Source organism: Mobula hypostoma, chromosome 5 (assembly GCF_963921235.1).
Source record: "Mobula hypostoma chromosome 5, sMobHyp1.1, whole genome shotgun sequence".
In the NCBI taxonomy this organism is placed as follows: domain Eukaryota; kingdom Metazoa; phylum Chordata; class Chondrichthyes; order Myliobatiformes; family Myliobatidae; genus Mobula; species Mobula hypostoma.
The window spans coordinates 94,854,727-94,877,571 of NC_086101.1; the positions used below are offsets into that span (position 1 = coordinate 94,854,727).

Below are 22,845 nucleotides of genomic sequence, written 5' to 3' on the forward strand. Positions count from 1 at the left end.
CTGGAAACCTAGACACTGTGCACATAATAGTTAATAAATATTGATGTCCAGTTTTAGTCTTTGGCAAAGGACCTACACAGTCTACAATGATTTTTGAGAACAGCTCACCAAATACTGGAATTGGTTGTACTGGGGCCACTGGAGTAACCTGATTAGGTTTACCCACAATTTGACACGTATGACACGTTCTACAAAATGTCGCCACATCTTGTCTTAAACTAGACTGATAAAAATGTTTAGAAACTTTGTTCATAGTTTTCTTTACACCCAAATGAACACCCAAAGGAATACTATGAGCCACAGTTAAAATCTCATTTCAGTAAATTTTAGGAACTACTACCTGATGATTAACTTCCCATTCCTCTAGCAGGAATTGTAGGTGATCTCCAATTTCTCATTAATAACCCCTTTTTAAAATAATATCCTACTGGCACTTTTTCAATTTCACTATCTGGAAGAACTTGTTCTTTTAATTTAACTATCTCTGGATCTCTACCCTGCTCTGCTATCATCTCCTTCTGAGATAAAGACAAATCTTCCTGGTCAGATTTACCACCAAAATTCTGATCAAATAATGTAGGTAAGAAAGTTTCTGATACATCCTTAAAATTCGAATCTTGATTTGAACTGTCATGGGTAACAACCTCATCCTTTACATAAGTCTTTTTAGCCATAGCTCTTGTTACAACACAGGAAGAATCTGTGTTAGAATCCCTCTGTGGTTCTTCAGAATTTGAATTTATTGTCAAATGCACTTCAGGAAAAACTTGTCCAACTGCTAAATCATTCCTTAACAAAAGAGAAACATCATTCACAGGTAAACTGGATTGTAATCCTACTTTAACAACCCCTGTAACTAATCTTGATCTTAAATTTACTCTATGTAAATGTATTGGCATAAGGGCACTCCCAACTCTGCTTATATAATTTACCTCATCGATGTCAGACTCATCGCTAAACTTTAGCACACTGTCTAATATTAGTGATTGAGAAGCTCCAGTATCTCTAAGTATTCTTGTTGGTACTGAATTGGATCCTTTGTTCAAGGATACAAATCCTTCTGTTCTAAAATTTTCATATCCCTTCTTAACTTAGTCAGACTCTGACACATCTTCATTAATATTTTCTGAACCCTGTGGCTTTAAAGGTTTTTCAATATGCTGCACACAAGCACCTGGGACTACTTCTTTCTCTTTCTTTTTCAATCAAAAGCAATTAGCTACTACATGTCCAGGTTTCTTACAATAATTACAAATAATACCAAAATGTCTTTCTTTCATATATCTCCCTTCATCCTTAATTTTCTCACTAACTTCAGGGTTAATTTCTGGTTTACCTTAACTCTCTGTGCTATTTGTCCTTTTAAAAGTTTTACCTGGAGAAAATTTATTCTTGTGAATTAAAACATACTCATCAGCTAATTTAGCGATCTCCAGCAATGTAGCAGTGTCCCGTTCATTTAAGTATGTTCTCACTTCAACAGGAATGCATCTTTTAAATTCCTGCTGCAAAACCAACTCTTTTAATTTATTATACTCCCCATTCACATTTTTAGAGAAAACCCATCTCTCAAAACACACAGATTTCTCATAGGCAAATTCTACGCTTAAACTCAAAATCGGAACATCCCGGATGAGCCCCCACAGATTATGTTACGTAACCGGCAACAATGAATATCAATCGAGACAGGTTACATAAAAACAACCAAACATTTATTAAACACAGATAAGCGAAAAAAAAACAAACAAAAACTTTAACCGGAAGTTAACTGCAAACAACAGGAATTCTGCAGATGCTGGAAATTCAAGCAACACCCTGACGAAGGGTCTTGGCCTGAAGTGTCGACTGTACCTCTTCTTAGAGATGCTGCCTGGCCTGCTGCGTTCACCAGCAACTTTGATGTGTGTTACCGGAAGTTAACTGTTATGCAGCCGTTCAACAAATCGTTACTCGGCACTGGTTCTTAAAGCGTTAAATGCGAAAACAGTTCTTAAAGCAATAAAGTCAGATATAGTTCTTAAAATGGTAAATTCAAAAGTCCAACAGATTTATATGTTCAATTGGGAGAGAATGCTCTGGAGAAGGATTTCTTCATAGACGCGACTTTCCTGCTGATTCTGTCCACAGGATTCACAATGCAGTAAAAAAACAGTTTAAAACAACTGACTTTAATTTCTTTTAGAGAGAGCAAACCTTTGCATGAACTCTTTTCTCTTTTGGCAAATGTTATCTCAATGCAGGTCACTACTCCTTCAACGAAGACTCAATAAGGTCAATCCTTTGTTAAACTGCTGAACGATACCAACTCCTCTTAATCCTTCAGGTCCCGTACTTCGATAAAGTCTTCATTCTCCCTTCTACTGCTGGAATAGGGTAAATCAGCACACCTAGCCAAAAATTTCCAGTCCAGTAATATTGTATCTTGTAACAGAATGTAACAACCGTTTCAAAAATGAAACTGCGTCACAAAAACAAACACACAACAGAAATGGAGACACAGCATGTTCTGCCTGGAAATCTAAAAGCTAAAAACTAACTGCGTCATCTGGGGTCTACCCTTATATATCCGTGGTGCACATGTCATCACGTGACCTTACATTGGCCGGAAAATTACATCAGGTGACCTCTAAAAGACCATTACATCATTCTCACACAAAAAAAACACAGCTCTCTTTGAGGCATGTAACAGTAAGTTGTTTCTAAAGATAAAACATGTCTAACTGAAAAATAGGACAACCCACGAAATGGGCTACTCACATAAATTATCACTTAATGGCATTGTCGAAACCCGTAAAAGAGCCCATCATATTTAATATCTCTTCTAAGAAACTCTGAACCAAAGTGCAGTCAAAAGCAATCATGCGAATAAATTAGAATTCACAGATTTTTAGTGTTTGTTTATTGGTTGTGTTTCATGCTGAAACTAAATTGGGCATCCTGCAAAAAGAACCAAAAATCACAAAGTTAGCCAGAATCCAATATAAAGAGATTTATGTTCTTAGGGAAGTCAAAGGAACCTTTCAAAAGGGAACTGAATACAAAGATAGACACCTACTTAGTTCTGGCACCAAAACAGCATGCCCACAACTTACTAACTCTCACCCATACATCTTTGGAAGAAGAAAAGTCTCTTCTTTGGAATGTGGGAGGAAACCAGAGCACCCAGAGGAAACCAGTGGGGTCAGAGGGAGAAAGTGCAAGCTCCTTACCAATAGGGGTGGGAATTGAACCTCAATTGCCAATCACCGGCACTGTAATAGCATTGCACTAGCTTCCACACTATTGTAATACCTGTGCCAGTATGATAAATATGATGTGTTGAAGGACCCGTTTAGAGCCATGTTTAATGAAGGAACAAGAATTGACCAAATGGAATGAATGGCTGCCTTCCATAACACCATAAGACATAGGAGCAGTGTAAGGCCATTTGGCCCATTGAGTCTGTACTGTCATTCCATCATCCCTGATTTATTATTCATCTCAACCCCAATCTCCAGTCTTCTCCCCCTAACCTTTGACACCCTTACTAATCAAGAACATATCATCCTCCACTTTATACATATCTAATGACTTAGCCTCCGAAGCCATCTGTGGCCATGAATTCCACAGATCTACCACCCCTTGGTGCATGAAATTTCCTCTTATCTGTTCTAAAAGGATTTCTCTATAGACTGAGAATGTGCACTCTGGTCATAGACTCCCCCACTACAAGAAACATCTTTCGCACATCCTCTCCACCTAGGCTTTTCAATATTCCATAGGTTCAAAGGTTCAAAGGTAATGTCAGAAAAATGTATACAATATACATCCTGAAATGCTTTTCTTTACAATGATCCATGAAAAACAGAGGAGTGCCCCAAAGAATGAACGAATATTAAATGTTAGAACCCCAAAGTACCCCCCCCAGTTCCCCACCCTGAGGCAGCGAGCAACAATCCCCCTCCCTCCACCAGCAAAGAAAAGCATTGGCACTGCCGTCCAGCACTCAAGCGTGAGCAAAGCAACAGCAAAGACACAGACTACATTACTTACCCAGTATTCAACATAACCACAGGCTCTCTCTCTCTCTCTCTAATAAGGTTTCAATTAGATTCCCTTCATTCATCTGAACTCCTGTGAGTATAGGCCCAGAGCCATCAAATGCTCCTCATATATCAAACCTTTCATTTCTGGAGTTATTCTTGTGAACCTCCTCTGGACTCGCTCCAAAACCAGAACATCCTTCCTTACAGAAGGGACCCAAAACTGCTCATAATACTCCCAATGTTGTCTGACTGAGTGTTGGACACTAAAAGCAGCAGACCTCAGATAGCCAAGATGCACAATCACTCCTGCCTCCCCATCTTCCTCAACGTAACTGTTGCCCAGGGCTGTGCATTGAGCTCATTGCTGTTCATTCTGCTCACACATTACTGCCTGGTCATACACCCGAATAATCACATTATCGAGTTCGCCGATGACACAGCAGTGGTGTGCTCATCACCAATGATGAGACAGCCTACAAAGAGGAGCTCAAAGAGCTCGACACCTGGTACCAGGCAAATAACCTCTTCCTCAATGTCAAAAAGACAAAGGAGATGGTTATCGACCTCAATAACATGTGCATCACTCACACCACTTTTTACATCAGTGGCACAGCAGTGGAGACTGTAAGCAGTTCCAAACTCCTGGGAGTGCAGATCTCACAAAACCTCTCATGGTCCCAGAACACATTCTACACAATCAGGGAACCTTACCATCGCCTCTGCTGAAGAGAGCTGGACACTGCCCATCAATACTCATGTCATAGATTTGCGGCAGAGAACACCCTGACAAGCTATATCTCTGCACGGGATGGAAACTGCACTGCAGTGAGCAGGAAGACTGCAGTGGACAGTCAAAACTGCCCATTGCATCACTGGCATCAGCCTACCCACCATCAATGACATATATATGGAAAAGTGCCAGAAAATGGCCAGTAACGTCATGAAGGATCCCACACATCCTGCTCATGGACTGTCAGTCTCACTCCTAATAGGGAGGAGGCTACATAGCGTCCATGCTAGGGCCACCAGACTCCAAAACAGTTACTTTCCACAAGTAGTAAAGCTGATCATCACCTCCACCCATCCACATCCCCAACCACCACTACTTCATCATTTCCTGTCAGTCACCTTATGTACAGACTATTCTGTGCCAACCGGGGCTTTATGGACATACTGTACAATCAGTGTATATAAGCTATCCTGTTACATTTACATTTATTGTTTTTTTTAAATTACTATTGTGTTCTTTATCCTATGGTGTTCCTTTCTGTGCTGCATTGGATCTGAAGTAACAATTATTTTGTTTTTGTTTACACTTGTGTATTATAAATGACATTAACCAATCTTGAATTATGAGCAATGCCTTAAAAAGTTTCACTCTTTTTATCCTTTCATCTGCTTATCATTTTTTCATAGCTTTATCTTATTGATATATTGGGATAAATTACTGATGGTAGGTAAAGACAGTTTAATTAACTCACGTTGATGACAGACATGGAAGTATTCTTGATAAACAACTGAAAGCTTGGCTGAAACAACCTGATCTCCCTCGCATTGGTGGCCTCAACAAGTTAGCTCAACAAACCTCATCTGTATGTTGTCATCTGCATTATTTAAACAAAACCATTTTCTTCTGATGCAATCACTGTATCTTCTTAATAGATTGATTCACTTTTTAAAGAAGGATCTTGATGTAAGCAGCCCTTTAAGAAATTAAAGCTTATTATAGAGTACAGGTCTAAGGCGTTTATTTCAATTTATTTAGATAGTTGTTTAGCACTAGCCTAAGCCTACTTGAAGCCAAGCAGTTAACACTGCTGCTAAGTTGGTGAAGGTTAATAAGTCTCAATGGTGATGATGCAAGACAGGTGTAAATTTCTCTCATAATGCGCAATAGTTTCATTTCAAGTTCAAGCTCAGATACAAGCTTAATTATCGTTCATTCATACATAAATATAGCCAGCTGGTGGCGTAGTTGCATCAGCGCTGGACTTCGGAGCGAAGGCTCCTGAGTTCGAATCCAGCCGGCTCCCTTGCATGCTTTCCATCCGTGTTGGGTTGAGCGTTGAGCTAGCAACTCGGCCTCGTAAAAATAAGAAAGCCTGCTAAAAAAATGCCGTCATGACGGTGTCCTGATGACTCCACTCGGAGTTAAGGGCTTTCTTCTTCGTCTTCATACATAAATATAGCCAAATGAAACAGCATTCCTCCAGGACCAAGATGCAAAACACAGTTACAATAGTCATACACAGTTCAAAGCACGTACAGTGGCATGCAAAAGTATGGGCACTCCCGGTCAAAATTTCTGTTACTGTAAATAGTTAAATGAGTAGAAGATGGACTGATCTCCAAAAGTTATAAAGTTATAGATGAAACATTCTTTTCAACATTTTAAGCAAGATTAGTGTATTATTTTTGGTTAGTACAATTTTAGAGTGAAAAAAGGAATGAAGCACCATGCAAAAGTTTGGGCGCCCCAAGAGATTAGAGCTCTCAGACAACTTTTACCAAGGTCTCAGACCTTAATAAGCTTGTTAGGGCTGTGGCTTGTTCACAGTCATCGTTAGGAAAGGCCAGGTGATGCAAATTTCAAAGCTTTATAAATACCCTGACTCCTCAAACCTGGTCCCAACAATCAGCAGCCATGGGCTCCTCTAAGCAGCTGCCTAGCACTCTGAAAATTAAAATAAATGATGCCCACAAAGCAGGAGAAGGCTATAAGAAGGTAGAAAAGCAATTTCAGGTAGCCATTTCCTCAGTTCGTAATGTAATTAAAAAATGGCAGTTAACAGGAACGGTGGAGGTCAAGTTCAGGTCTGGAAGACCAAGAAAACTTTCCGAGAGAACTGCTCATAGGATTGCTAGAAAGGCAAATTAAAACCCCCGTTTGACTGCAAAAGACCTTCAGGAAGATTTAGCAGATTCTGGAGTGGTGGTGCACTGTTCCACTGTGCAGCAACACCTGCACAAGTATGACCTTCATGGAAGAGTCATCAGAAGAAAACCTTTCCTGCGTCCTCACCACAAAATTTTGTGACAGAAGTTTGCGAAGGAACATCTAAACAAGCCTGATGCATTTTGGAAACAAGTCTTGTGGACTGATGAAGTTAAGATAGAACTTTTTGGCCACAATGAGCAAAGGTATGTTTGGAGAAAAAAGGGTGCAGAATTTCATGAAAAGAACACCTCTTCAACTGTTAGGCACGGGGGTGGATCCGTCATGCTTTGGGCTTGTGTTGCAGCCACTGGCACGGGGAACATTTCACTGGTAGAGGGAAGAATGAATTCAATTAAATACCAGTAAATCTGGAAGCAAACATCACACCATCTGTAAAAAAATTGAAGATGAAAAGAGGCTCGCTTCTGCAACAGGATAATGATCCTAAACACACCTCAAAATCCACAATGGACTACCTCAAGACGCACAAGCTGAAGGTTTTGCCATGGCCCTCACAGTCCCCCAACCTAATTATCATCGAAAATCTGTGGATAGACCTCAAAAGAGCAGTGCATGCAAGATGACCCAAGAATCTCACAGAACTAGAAGCCTTTTGCAAGGAAGAATGGGCAAAAATCCCCCAAAGAAGAATTGGAAGACTCTTAGCTGGCTACAGGAAGCATTTACAAGCTATGATACTTGCCAAAGGGGGTGTTACTAAGAACTGACCATGCAGGGTGCCCAAACTTTTGCTTTGGGCCCTTTTCCTTTTTTGTTATATTGAAACTGTAAAAGATGGAAATTAAAAAGTAATCTTGCTTAAAATATTAAAGAAATGTGTCATCTTTAACTTTATGCCTTTTGGAAATCAGGTCATCTTTTACTCGCTTAGCTATTCACAGTAACAGAAATTTTGACCGGGGTGCCCAAACTTTTTGCATGCCACTGTGTAGCACATAAGGTGGTTGTCTCTCGGGGTCCGAGGAAGACTAAACATTGTGCAGACATGTGGCTTTGGAGGCCGAAAGCCGAAGCACACATGTGGTTGCAGGTTGGACATGGACTGGCGGTTGTTAGAACCAGTGCATACTCAGCTTTGTGGCATGGGTCTCGTGCTGCTGCAAGGCGCTGATTTCGGTCATCTTCAAAGTCAGATGCAGCTTTTCTGGTCAGGGCACACTACGCAGCCCTGTTGGCGGCGGACTCCTCAAGCTGTCGAGGCTGGAGGTCTGCCCATTTGATATACGATTTCAGATTGCCTTTGAATATTTATTTGGGGTGGCCCTGATTGCGACTGCCATGTTCAAGCTCACCGTAGAGCAGCTGCCTGGGGATTCTTGTTTCACCCACGCAGGTTACATGGCCAGTCCAGTGTAGCTGGGCCTGGGGCCAATGTTTGTGCTGTTGGTTCTGTCAAGGACTTCCTGGTTGGTGATTCGGTCCTGCCATCGAATCCTCATGATCGACCGCAGAGAGCGGATGTGAAACTGCTCCAGCTGTTTGATTTGCCTGTGGTACAGGGTCCAGGTTTCGCAGCCATACAGGAGAGAGGTGAGGAGCACAGCCTTGTACACCTTGAGCTTGGTTGAAAGCTGAATTTCCTTGTGCTCCAGAACTTTGACACAGAGTTTCCCGAGTATCTGGCTGGTTTTCTGGATCCTTGCTATGATCTCTTTGTCAAGGGATCTGTCACTGGAGATGGTGCTTCCTAGATACTTGAAGATCTCCACATTCTTCAGGACAGTGCCGTCGATGGTGATGCATGGCTGAGGAAGGTAACTGTTTGGTGTAGGTTGTAGGAGAACTTCTGTCTAACTGAGGCTGATCATCAGGCCGAACAGCTTTGAGGCTGCAGAGAACTTGTCGACAACCGTCTGCAGGTGGTTCTCCTGGTGGGCCATGAGGGCACAGTCATCAACAAACAGGGCTTCAGTGATGAGCCTCCTCAACATTTTGGTCTTTGCAGCTAGGCGTCTCAGGTCAAACATCAATCCGTCTAGGCAATATCTTATGTAAATACCCAGGTCTAGGTCCTTAACAGTGTGCTCCAGCATTTGGGTGAAGAAGAGGTTGAAGAGCACTGGTGCTAGAACGCACCCTTGCTTCGTGCCATTTGAGATGTTGAAAGTTTCAGATGGGGGGCCATCTGAGAACACTTCTCCTGTCATGCCATCGTAGAGCAGATGGATGAGTGTAGTGAATTTCTGCAGGCAGCCAAGCTTTCTAAGGATGATCCACAGCACGTTTCTGTTCACCGTGTCAAACGCCTTCATCAGATCAATGAAGACAGAGTATAACATCATGTTCTGTTCCAGGCACTTCTCCTGTATCTGTTTCACTGCGAAGATCATGTCGACAGTGCTGCGTTCGGGACGAAAGCCACATTGCAAGTGCGGAAGGTTCTCTTCTGACACTGTTGGAATCAGTCTGTTGAGGATGATGCGGGCGAGGATTTTTCCAGCAATGGAAAGTAGTGAGCTCCCTCTATAGTTTCTGCAGTTGGTCCTTGAACCTTTATTTTTGTAGAGGGTGATTATCGTTGTGTCTCTGAGGTCAGGGGCATCTCTTCTTCTTCCACAAGGTGCTGTGGAAAGTCTCAAGTGATTCCTTGCTGAATGCCTTGTACAGTTCAGCAGGTATTCCATCCTTGCCAGGTGCCTTGCCACTGCTCATCTGCATGATAGCCTTCTTGACTTCATCTATCAAGGGAAGATCATCTAGTTCCTTGTGAATAGGCTGTTGGAGGATTTCATACAGAGCAGACTGGTCGACCTATGAAGGGCGGTTCAGAAGCTGGCTGAAATGCTCTTTCCATCTCTATTGGATGCTCTCTTTGTCCTTTAGCAGTGTGGTTCCATCAGATGAGCCAGAGCTTGAGGGTCAAAGATCATCCTGATGGAGTTGAAGAGCAGCTTTGAGTCACTGATGTCGGTGAAGCGTTGCACCTCTTCAGCTTTCCTATCCCACCACAGGTCGTGCATCTTGCGAATTTCCCGTTGGGCATGGGCCTGAAGCGACTTGAACCACTCTTTTTTGGGAATGGAGCTTGGGTTATTTTGCCAGTCCATGAATGTTATGTTCTTCCTGGCCAAGAGATCTTTGATGGCACTGTCATTCTCGTCGAACCAATCTTGGTGGTTCCAGTCCTTGAAGCCAAGGACTGATTTTGCTGTCTCTATCACCATCTCTCTAAACTGGTTCCACTTCTGGGTTGGCCCGTCAGTTAGTAGTCCATTGGCAGACAGCTCCTCATCAAGGGTGGTCTGGAACAGTGGCAAAGATACAGTGGCTCTTGGAGTCTGGCCATGTTAGAAGCTGTTCTGATGAACTTAGGGCACTTGGGATGGTGGGGAGCAATATGTAGCTTCAATGTGGTGCAGACAAGCCTGTGGTCAGTCCAGCACTCCGCTCCTTGCATGGCTCTGGTGATGAGGACATCCCAGATATCTCAGCGACGTACTATAACATAGTCAATCACGTGCTAACGTTTGGATCTTGGGTGCATCCATGATGTCTTGTACTTGTTTGCCAGCCTGAACACTGTGTTTGTGATGAGGAGGTCATATTCTGCACATTTGCTAAGGAGCAAGAAGCCGTTCCCATTCATATTGCCAATACCATGTTTGCCTGGAACCCCTTCCCAGCGACTGTGATCGCAGCCTACTCAGGCATTGAAGTCACTGAGCAGGATTAGTTTGTCGTTGGCGGGGACTGAGCACAGAACAGAGCTAAGGTCGGTGTAGAGTGGTTCAATGGTCTCGTATTTGCTGGTCATGGTGAGGACATAAACGCTGATGACTGTTCGCGACGTTTGTGGCTGAGGGGCAGACATAGGCACATAAGCCTTTCGTTGATTCCCATGGGCAGGTCGGAGAGTTGTTTCAGGAAGCTGGACTGAACTGAAAATCCAACTCCATGAATCCTCTCTTCATTTTGCGCTTTTCCTTTCCAAAAGAAAGTGTAGCTGCTGGTGGTTTCAGTCAGGGATCCTTCCTCCGCAAGCCTGGTTTCACTTAGGGCTGTGATGTTGATGCTCCGGCGTGAAAGTTCCTTGGCAACAAGGGCTGTTCTTCTTTGGGGTCTTGCTGAGTTTTCTCTGTCCATGAGTGTGCGGACATTCCATGATCCTAACAGAAGTTTCTTTCTTCTCCTTTGAGTGTAACCGCATTAGCGGATGAACTGCCAGATGCGGTAAGCTGGCCAGTTATCTGTCTGTAGGACAGGCAATGTTTAGGCCACCTTTTCTAGGCCCCTCCCTATCAAAGGGTGAGCAGTGCTGTCCTGAGAAGGGCTGCTCAGTCACCGTTGGTGCTGCCGGACCCCTCTGCTGCCCTGGGTACAGAGAAGAACAACCACTTGTCCAAAGGTTGCCTACGTGCAGGTTTGTGACTACAACCCCCAGTGATCACTTCCACCTGTTGCTTTACCACTCCCCCATCGCCATAGGACTTGTAGAAGACTGGTAGGAATTGAAAGTTGGGAGATGAATGTTGCACAATGTAACCAATGCGAGAAAGATATTAAAGTGGAAAAGCCTTGCACAGAGACGATCCCACTCTCTCAGCCTCAGAAGTCAGGATCCAGTGGCACGAAGAATCGTTACGTCTTGCAACTTCCTTGGCTGCATTGGATGACTGAATCTTCTTAGGTGTCCTACGCACTCCACATTGCGCTGCTGCAACGCCTTCTCAGCCGTTGAACTCCCGGGGTTTCCTCCACCTAATCCACCGAAGCAGTCTTTGCATGCTGGGATGAGCAAATTCCTATCTCACCGAGGGTCTCAGACCCGTTGGCTACCCTCACCTGGTTTAGCCGGCCTGTCTAAGCCGCTGCCTGGGGTGTGGCCGCTGTTGCATGCAAACAGCTATGGGGAGCCACAGGTGACAGCTGGACGTTGGTGGGGACCAATAGATGATGAGCCACTCAAAGGAGTGCGACAAGCCTCCATCTAGAGATGCTACCCCTCCCAAGCACCCCATGTATATATAAATGTACAGTCACACCAAAAATTATAATATAGTCCAAGTTCCTGAGTGACAGGTCCTGTAAATTGTTGGTGCATGGATGTTGTTGGCACAAACAAACCCTCACCAGTTCGCAGACACACACAATCAACTTGTCCTCTTCCGAGCAAACACTGGAGAGCAGCACCAATGGATGGGGTCAGCCCCCAGTCCAGCATGGAAGCCATGCCAAAGCACTCCAGCTCTCCTCTCCTCGGCAGCTGGAATAGGTGAGCCTGTGACACGAAGCTTGGTCTGTGCGACAACTGAGGCCTCACGGCTTCCCCCTCCCCCCCGGCCTCTCCCCACCTCCCCCCACCGCCATTGGTCTTGCCAATAATCCAGAACTGGACACACAGAGTTCTACAGTGTCGAACAGAGCTTTGTGATTACAAGAAATATGTCCAAGACAATCAGTCACTGTTACACTGCACACCACCTTCGCAGAGTCTCCAATGGCTTTCTGTAGCAGGCAGCAATAAAGTCCTGCTCCCCAGCTGCTCCACCAACAGCAACTCGCCGATAGGGTAGACCTGCAGTAGTTGAAGTTATTAATGTCCAGCAGTGTCTTGTAATCAAAAAAAAAGACTTAAAAAACACACTTTTGTTTGGCCCCGGAGAAGCTGCAGTGTTCAAGCGTGTCACCAAATTCATCTTCATTAATGAGGCATGAATAGATTGTGCTAACAGACTTTTGATTTTTTTTTATCATTGAAACAATAGAATTGTTCACTGAATATCATAGAAGTTATTTGATGTTCGATATCTGAAACAACACAGGACACAAGTAAACAGGAGTAAGCCACTAGACCCTTAAGGGACCTCAAGACATGTCTCACAACATGTCAGAGCTATGCTGGCCACAAACTTCCCCTCTGTAACAGTCCCCATAAGCCACAATCCCTTGACCTTTCAAACACTTTTATATTACAGGTTTCCCCTGCCATCCGAAGGTAGAGCGTTCCTATGAAACGGTTCGTAAGCCGAAATGTCGGAAAGCGAAGAAGCAATTACCATTTATTTATATGGGAAAATTTTGTGAGCATTCGCAGACCCAAAAATAACCTACCAAATCATGCCAAATAACATATAAAACCTAAAATAACAGTAACATATAGTAAAAGCAGGAATGATATGATAAATACACAGCCTATATAAAGTAGAAATACTTTTCCACAATCATTACTGCACTGTTCTCTGTAGCAAAAATCTCATGCAAGTGCCGTCAACAATAATAATCTCTCCAGTAACCTTTAAGCTATGAAGCTGCCAAATCATACCAAATAACACGTAAAAATACACAGCCTATATAAAGTAGAAATAAATGTATGTACAGTGTAGAATCACTTACGGAAATCGGGGAGACAGCTTGCCGAGCACACTGATGATGGTGTGTTAGACTGAGTTGTCGGACATTGGGGTGGTGCAGTGGCCCCCACCCTCCAGGCCGCCGAGTGATACATTGCCACGAAGCACGTAGGGGTCCAGTGGTAGCCGGGAGGTACACAGTATATTTTTAAGAAAAAAGCCAAAACAAACATGTTAATTAATTAGGTGCCGCCCGTAATTGTCGGCCCAGATCAGTGCCAATTTCCGATTGTGTCGTTTCTGAGCTGGGCCGACAATTACGTGTCGGCAGCACCTAATTAATTAGCATGTTTATTTCGGCTTTTTCCTTAAAGATGTGCTGTGTGCCTCCCGGCTACCTTTGCATTCTCCGTGAATCAGTATCTGTCTGTGGCCTAGGGGTTGGGGTGGTGGGACACTGGGGTGTCATCTCATCGTCGATCAGGGCAGGCAGGTCATCGTCTTCTATCTCTGCCCGCCTCGATATCGAAGGTCGAGGTTCGTCGTCTGCTGTGGTTGATGTGGAAGGCTTGCTTGACTGCTGAGCCTCGAGCATTTTTCTATCACACAGTTCTTTAATGACTCAAACCATCTTGCAAATATCCCCTAAACCGACGTAACCTTTCAAAATTAAAGTTGTACTTTATCATTACTCATTCAGTTTCAATTGTTATCCTTTTTTCTTTCAATTGCTCCAGCTCTTCATCTGTCAGTTTTGGGATGCCAAAACCTCTTCAACATCATGTTCGTCAGCTTCCACAAGCCAAACTCACATTGTCCTTACTTCGTTCACCACGATCAAAACGCTTAATTATGTCTAGTTTTACGCTAAGTGTAACACCCTTACGAGCTCTTTCAGGCTTTTCTGATACCATAGAACTCACCTTGCAAACGGCTGCTCACAGGCACGTGTTAAAGCAACTACCTTGAGACTCATTTTCTGGTGGGCATTCACAGCAGATACAAAGAAGCACAGTAGAATCAATGAAACACTATACACAGAAAAAGATGGACAAATAGCCAATGTACAGAACAGAAGAAGGCAAACTGGGCAAGTACAGCAACATCAAATAATAATAACAAATAAATAAGTGATAAATGATTACCCAAGGCATGCATTTAAGGCAGCGGTCCCCAACCACTGGGCCGCAAAGAAACGATATGATTTGGCGATATGAGTCAGCTGCACCTTTCCCCATTCCCTGTCATGCACTGTTGAGCTTGAACGCACGCGAGGTCATTACCCGCGTGTCATCCATTTCAGCGCGGGAAGAAGATTAATTCCTCGAGCTTGCAAATGATGGCGGGCTGAAAAGTATGTTTGACATAACATCTCTGCCGGCATTCTGGATCAAAGTCAAGGCTAAATATCCTGAGATAGTCAGGAAGACACTGAAAACGTTGCTTCCATTTCCAACATATCTCTGCAATGAATGCAACAAAAACCAAATTGCGGAATAGACTGGACATAAGGAACCTCCTTCGAGTATCACTATCTCCCATCACCCCTCGATAGGACCGTCTTGTTGCAGGGAAACAAGCCCAGGGCTCCCACTGATTCAGCGATATTGGTGTGTTGCAATGATTTTATATGTTCATACAGGGAAAATATGTGCTGTGTGTTTAATATCCAAATGTTACTTAAAATGTTATGATGCTATTGACTTACTTATGTAACCATATAACAATTACAGCACGGAAACAGGCGATCTCTGCCCTTCTAGTCCGTGCCGAATGCTACTCACACCTAGCCCCACCGACCTGCACTCAGGCCATAATCCTCCATTCCTTTCCTGTCCATATGCCTATCCAATTTTTCTTTAAATGATAATATCAAACCTGCCTCTACCACTTCTACTGGAAGTTCGTTTAACACTTACTTCAAGCTCCCCTGATAATTGACTTATCACTATAGTCATGCCAGGAAAATAGGCGCTGTGTGTTCAATATTAAATTCGTTAGATAAACCGTTTTAGAAACGAAATTGAGTGTATTAGCCACTTATCACCTATATTCCAGTCGTGATTAACACCCCCCCGGAACAGAATCGCCAAAAACGATTTGTAGAAAGAATCGGCACGTACATGCATGTGCAAATCACGCATGCGCACTTGTGCCCGTGCAAGGTATCATGGTCATTGTAGTCTCAGGTGGTGAACAACGTATTTGACTGCTACTCTTGTCCGTTGACAATCCTACTCACCCCCCCCCCACCCCCGGTCAACCGGTCCACAAGAATATTGTCAATATGAAACCGGTCCGCAGTGCAAAAAAGGTTGGGGACCCCTGATTTAAGGTGAGAGAGGGTAATTTCAAAGGAAGTGTGAGGAATACACAGAGAATGGTGTGTGCCTGGAATGACAGTACCAGGTAGACCTACATACATTAAGGACTTTGAAGAGATGTTTAGATAGGCAGATGGATGTGAGGAAAATGGAAGGATATGGACATTGCGTAGGCAGAAAAGATTAGTTTAGTTGGCCATTTGATTGGTTTGGCACCTCCTTGTGGGACAAAGGGCCCGTTCCTGTACTGGACTGTTCTATGTTGTATGTTTTATCATTGAGAACATTAGCATTAGCTATCAGAGAAAAAAGAAGAAAGCCTTAACTCTGGTGGAAAGTGCACAAGGGAGCCGGCTGGATTCAAACTCGGGAGCCTTCGCTCCGAAGTCTGGTACTGATGCCACTACACCACCTGCATTTAGTTATCAACTGCCTCCTCTTTTAGTTGTTGAGGGGCTGTTACTAAGTCCCTGAATTGTCAGCAGATACAGTATCTTAATCAGTGTGATTATGACTGTGCATGATTCTGTGTGTCTTTTCCCTTGCAGCTCAGCATTGGAGGGATGCCAATTCCGGGAAAGTCGATGCCATCTCTGAGGAAGAACTTCCACGGCTGTATTGAAAATCTCTATTACAACGGAGTGAACATTATTGATCTGGCCAAGCGACACAAACCTCAGATACACATTGTGGTAAGATCTTAGAAACAACAATAACTGTGAAGGACAGGAGAGATAGAATCAGCTGCCTAAGTGAGTGGATGGATTTGTGATCCAGTGAAATAAGATCAATGCCTTGCCAACTGTCTCACATAATAACGGCCTCCTTAATTGAAAATTTGTTGAAGGCCATTTGCACATTAACTTGTTCCTTTACAAATGATCTTGTTCTCACCTACCTCTTATAGATAGATAAATAAATACAAACGTAGATAGATAGATACTTTATTGATCCCAAAGGAAATTGCAGTGTCACAGTAGCATTACAAGTGCACAGATATACAAATACTAGAAGAGAAGTAAGAAAGAATAAAAAAATAAGTTACCTCAAACAGTCTAACCAGAGGGGGTCGTCACTTCCCCGGCTATAGGTTGACTCATTATAGACCCTAATGGCTGAGGGTAAGAATGACCTCATACAGTGGATTTTGGAGCAGCACAGTTATCTTAGCCTATTACTAAAAGTACTCCTTTGTTCAGCCAAGATGGCATACAGAAGGTGCGAAACATTGTCCAGAATTGCCAGGATTTTTGGTGGACTCCTTTGTTCTACCACAGCCTCCAGCGTGTCCAGTTTGACTCCTATAACAGAGCTAGCCTTTCTAATCAGTTCATTAAGCTTGTTGGCATCATCCATGTTGATGCCATTGCCCCAGCACACCACTACATAGAAGATTGTCCTGGCAACAACAGATTGGTAGAACATGTGAAGGAAGCCCTGCACAGTACAAAGGACCTCAGTCTCCTCAGGAAGTAGAGGTGACTCTGGCCCTTCTTGTACACAGCCTCTGTGTTGGTGCCCCACTCAAGTCTGTTCTCCAGGTGCATCCCCAGGTACTTGTAAGTCCTCACCACATCCACATTCTCACCATTGATAGTAGTTTCTCCATAATGATGTCTCTATAAGACACTCCTTTCCATCCCATTGATAATGAAAGTTTTAAAGGTCTTCCCTATTAATTTCTCCCACAAGATGCTTACTCTTTGATTTAAATTTTAAAAACAACAAGAGAATTTGCAGATGCTGGAAATCCACAGTAAAACACACAAAATGCCGGAAGACTCATCAGATCAGGCAGCATCTATGGAGATGGATGACAAGCCAGTGTTTCAGGCTAAGACCCCTCTTAAGGACTGGAAAGGAAGAGAAAAGATGCCAGAATAAGAAAGTGGGGAGGGGAAGGAGTACAAACTGGAAGATGAGAGGTGAAACAAGGTGAGGTGAAAGGTAGGTCAGTGATGAGGGAGGGGGAATAAAATGAGAAGCTGGGAGGTGATAGATGGAAAAGATAAAGGGTTAACTCCCCTCTTATCCCTTCTCAATTGCCTATCCCCTCCCGCTGGTGTTCCTCTTCCTTCCCTTCCTTCCATAGTCCACCCCCTCTCCTTTCTAATTTCTTTTTCTTCAGCTCTTTACCTTTAAACCTATGTATGGTTCTTCCCTACGTAAGACAGCTGTGGAAATTGAATCAGAAAGCTCACCTATGTAAGGTTCTTTTCCATGTAAGAAACTTCTTCAGTCTCTATAAGAAGTTCCTACACCATTTTAAGTGACAACTATGATCTTGTAACCATATCACCTCATTTGAGATTCTCTCATTGGGGAAAACATCTTGACACCTAATCCTTTGTGACCTCCAAGGATCATACATGATTTAAGGAAGTGGGGGGGGGGGAGGGGGAGAGACAGAAAGAGAGAAAAACAAAGAAACAACTTCTGTTTTTCTTCAAAAGGTTAGATAGAGCCTCAATCTGACATCTCATCTCAAAGACAGCACATTAGAACGTGCAGCTCTCAGTGAGTTGAGGCTTGTAATTATTAATATTTAATTATGAATAATTAAAACCTCTGGGCTAGAAATTTGTCTCTCCGTCACTTGCACTGAATGTGTAATATGGTAGCAGTTAATAATAACCTTTGTCAATGGATGAGAAATAGAACAAGATGAGACTGACTTAAATTCTATGGTGCCAGCTCTACTAATCTTTATATTCAACTGTTCTGTCAAAACTGGATTTTATTCTCCATCCCTAATTGTCCCTTTACTCAGATCCTGACAAGGTCAAATCAGATCAGAGAACAGGCTGCTGGACGAACTCAGCTGGTTGAGCAGCACCTTGGAGGAAGAGGAATTTCTGATGTTCTGGGTCTCAGCCCACAGAGATCCTCCAACAGATTGCTTTTTGCTTGACGTTCCAGCAAGTGCAGTCTCTTAAGACCATCAGACCATAAGACTTAGGAGCAGATATTAGACCATTTGCTTATCGAGTCACTCCAGGTTATCCAAAGCTTCAGAGTTATATGTTGGTGAGGCCAGGTAAGGATGGCATAGTCCCTTCCTTAAAGGTTATTTGTATACCAGAAGTTTTATGAATATCCAGTGGTTTTGTACCCACCATTACTGAAGCAAGTAATTTAGTTAGTTACTTGTTTAAAATTCCCCATCTGCCAAGGTGGGATTTAAACTCTAGTTCAGTGAACCAAGTCAATGAATATCAGTCCAGTAAAAATCAAAATCCTGAATTAGCCAATGGAAATAGTGAATGCAGGTTTCATTTAAGAGATACTTGGATAGATAGATGGTTGGGTGGGGTGTGGAGGCTTATTGTCCAGGTGTGATTCAACAGGATCATGCTGAGTTACAAATGAGGCGGGCCAAGGGGCCTGTAGTGCTCTCTGACTATGATTCTATACCGTCTTAGATTCTTTAGTTTCACTCACATAATTAGTTTGGACTAGTGTCTCTGTTCACAGTGAAATTTCTGAAGTTTCCTGATTATTCAGCCATTTTCCACCAAGAACTTCCTTATTCCCACATAATTTCACATAAAAACATGAACATGGCCTTGACCAATAAAACTAGCTGCTGGAGAAACTCGGTGGGACAGGCAGCATCGTGGAGGGAAATGGATGGCTCACATTTGGAGTCAAAATCTTCATTGATGCTACCAAGTTCCTTCATCAGTTTTCTTCTTGCTCCAGGCTTCAGTTTCTGCATTCTCTTGTTCAAGTTCATGTTCAAGTTCCAGTTTATTGTCGTTCATACACACGGTACGCATGTATACTGCCAAACAAAACAATGTTCCTCCGGACAAAGGTGCACAACACAGTACACATAACACCTAAAGTAATATTACCACAAATAAATTAACAATTAGTAAGGTGATTATATGATACAAATTAAAACGTAAACAGTATCATGCTGCTGGGGCTTCGTTCACGATGAGACCAAATGAGGAGATTCATTTATGGAGGTAGGGAGTTTAGCAGTCTCCGGCCTGGGGACGAAGCTGTTTCCCATCCTAACAGTTCTTGTCTTAATGACATGGTACCTCATGCCTAACGGTAGGGAGTCAGATTATTGCTTTGACAGAGAAGTTTTGCTATTTTGTCACATGTAGGTAATCAGAAGAATTTTGAATATTTGACCTGTTGAATCAATCTAAGTGCAATACTGTACTGTGAAGTCATTCAATTTTAACCAAGAGATACCTCTTTACAGGTGGTTAATCTGTGGAATTTACTGCCACAGACGGCTATGAAGACCAAGTCATTGGGTATATTTAAAGCAGAGGTTAATAGTTTCCTGATTAGCTATGCTATCGAAGGTTACAGGGAGAAGGCAGGAGAATAAAGTTGAGAAGGATAATAAATCAGCCATATTGGAATGGTGGAGCAGAATTGTTGGGCTGAATGGTTGAATTCTGCCCCTGTGTCTTATGGTCTAACACAATATTTCTGAACAATACGTTGCAAGACTTGAGCTTCAAGTTAGTCCACATAGTGAACTTACTTATATTATAACAGGAGACAGGGTTTGAGCATATGACCATATGAGATAGGAGAAGAATTAAGCTATTTGGCCCATTCAGTTGCTCCACTATTCCAACATGGTTGATTTACCATTCCTCTCAACCCCATTCTCCCAATGTCTCCCCATAACCTTTGGCACCTTTACTGATCCAGAGCCTATCAAGATCCACCTTAAGAATACTCAGTGACTTGATCTCCACAGCCTCTGCCAATGGATTCCACAGATTCACCACCCTCTGGCTAATAAACCTTCTTCTCATCTCTGTTCTAAAGGGATTTAGACACAAGGTGGTCAATGATTCACCTCATCCCCTTGTGTTCCTCCTGTTATGTATAGCAGCATGTTTTAAGATATAAAAGGGCAATTATTGAATTGTTCAGAAACAGTGTCAGGACATTGAAATGTTGTTTGTAGAAGGTGAGAAGGTTCCTAAGTCAGTCTGGTGGGACCTTTTGGAATAAACAGAAATGTTGTGTGATTTGCTAAGTTTCAACAGACTTGTTCAGTATGTTACATGTTAGTCAACCCCAAACACAATATGGAGCTAGTTGATCACAGATCCAGTATCCTGACTTCCAGAGTTATCTATGCAGAATTTGCACATTCTTCCTTTGTGTGGATTTCACCTGTGCATTTTGGTTTATTTATTTATTTATGTATTTCAAGATACAGCAATGAGCCACACCGCCCTGCAACCCACCTACAATATTTAACCCTAGCCTAATCACAGAAGAATTTACAATGACCAATTAACCAACTAACCAACTAAATGGCATGTCTTTGGACTGTGGGAGGAAACTGGAGCACCTGGAGGAAACCCACATTGTTCACGATGAGAATGTTCAAACATCTTACAGATGGCACCGGAATTGAACTCCGACCTCCAAAGCCCTGAGCTGAAATTGCTTTACGCTTATTGCTTCACTACTGTGGCGTCCCCATATTCCAAGGTTTTGTTGGTTGGTATATTCCTGGCCACTGTAAGTTGTATTCTGGGAAAACTCCCACCTTACCACAAATTGATGTGGGAATTAATGTCCCCAGATGAGGAGGAATTATTTTTTTTTTAGCCAGAGGCGTTGAACCTGTAGAATTCATTTCCACAGACAGCTGTGGAGGCCAAGTTATGAAGAGAGGTTGAACAGTGTTGGATCTGGAGATGTTGTCCCAAAGGTTCTTTGGAAGTTAAGAATAAATCTTGTGGTTACAACTGTTTTATTTGTTGTTCATTACAGAGAAATAACAGTAACCAACTCTAATATGAGTAAGAAAGATTAAAGAATTTTGCCTTGTGGCTGTTTTGTACTGAAAACTTTGCTATGGACACAATTTCAAGAACTCTGCAACTCATTTTCATAGTATTATTTATTTACTTATTATTATTACTTTTTATTTTTTTTCCTCAGCTCAAGCTGGTAAAACCCTAAGGTACGAGCATAGTCAAGCACACTCATTTCCCCAATTGCTAGGAACTTCAACACTATTCTAGTGGTGTTTTGTATTGTGGCTTTTTGGAGATTTACATAAATATTGTCATGTAGACCTAAGTGTTTATGCCATACTCTTGTGACTTTGGGATGATACCAGTTGCAGGTATTACTATTGGGACAATGTGCACCTTGTTCATGTTCCAAAGTCTTTCAATTTCCTCGTTTTAATTCAGCATGTTTCTGCTGGTTTTCACTTACTGATTTCTGTACATTATGTATGTTTGGATTGGCTATATCTACTAAGTAAGCTGTTCATGCTTGTTTATCCTGTAATATTGTAGCCAGATTGTTATATCTGTAATGATGGATCGGTCATAAAATAATTTGTAGGACTCTGATTCAAAAAGCTTGTAAAGTTCTGTGTCATTAATGAGTTTGCATATTAAAGCAAGATTTTGGTGAATGATGTTTACTATTTGATTAAGCCTGTGTAAGTAATCAGATTGAGTTCAATTGCTGCAGGATCCCGTAATGTGTTGGATTGCTTCTGGTTTCTCTTGGCATTTTCTGAATTTATCTTCTTGAATTTGTTGGTCTTTTATTATGTATTTTTGAGAATATTTTTGTGTTAATCACCTGGTCCTGTATTGCCACAAGGAACCCTTCTGTATCTGGGAAGAGGTCTCCAACTCTGAGCCTGCTATTCAATGCTTTCTTGTCGACATCTAGTTTACTTAGATAGTGGGGATGTCTTCAATGGAGAGTCATGTTCATCCATTGGCTAACCTTTTTTCAGTAGTAATTATTTCTTAATTTTTCTGGATTGTGGTTTAATTTAAGTTTGGTGGTGTGTCCTTATCAAAACAGCATCTGCTCAGATGGACTGCTGATTCTTGTTTTCATTGTTGAAAGTATATCCTCAGAGGTTTTATCTGAGTATTGTGTATATTTTTTATGTTTGTTATTCCTCTTCCTCCTTCTGTCCTAGGTAGCATTAATTTTTGTGCGTTTGCATGTACATAGCGTTTCCACATTGGTTTTGGACCAAGATATTATGCCAAAAGAATATGTTAATAGAGGTATAGAAAAAAGAGCTATTGCCTTTGTTTTTTTTCTATTGAGGCCCAGTTTAGCAGATTTGCTTAAACCTTCAAGTAAATTCTGTCAAAGGAATTTCCTTTATCACACTATAATCTATTTTCTTCCCTTGTTGATATCCCAGATGCTTACGTTTCATATTCATCCATTCGATGTATTGTATCCTGCTGCCCTGTTTTGTATTC

At 42.4% G+C, this 22,845-nt stretch overlaps 1 protein-coding gene across 1 annotated transcript in view; it reads left to right on the forward strand.

Annotated features, from left to right (window-relative positions):
- Positions 1–22,845, forward strand: part of LOC134346865 (contactin-associated protein-like 5) — a 1,591,243-nt gene that overhangs the window by 728,607 nt on the left and 839,791 nt on the right. Inside the window, exon 7 of the mRNA XM_063048670.1 lies at positions 16,147–16,290. Within this exon, the coding sequence (XP_062904740.1) occupies positions 16,147–16,290 (144 nt within the window). The remainder of the gene's footprint in view (positions 1–16,146; positions 16,291–22,845) is intronic.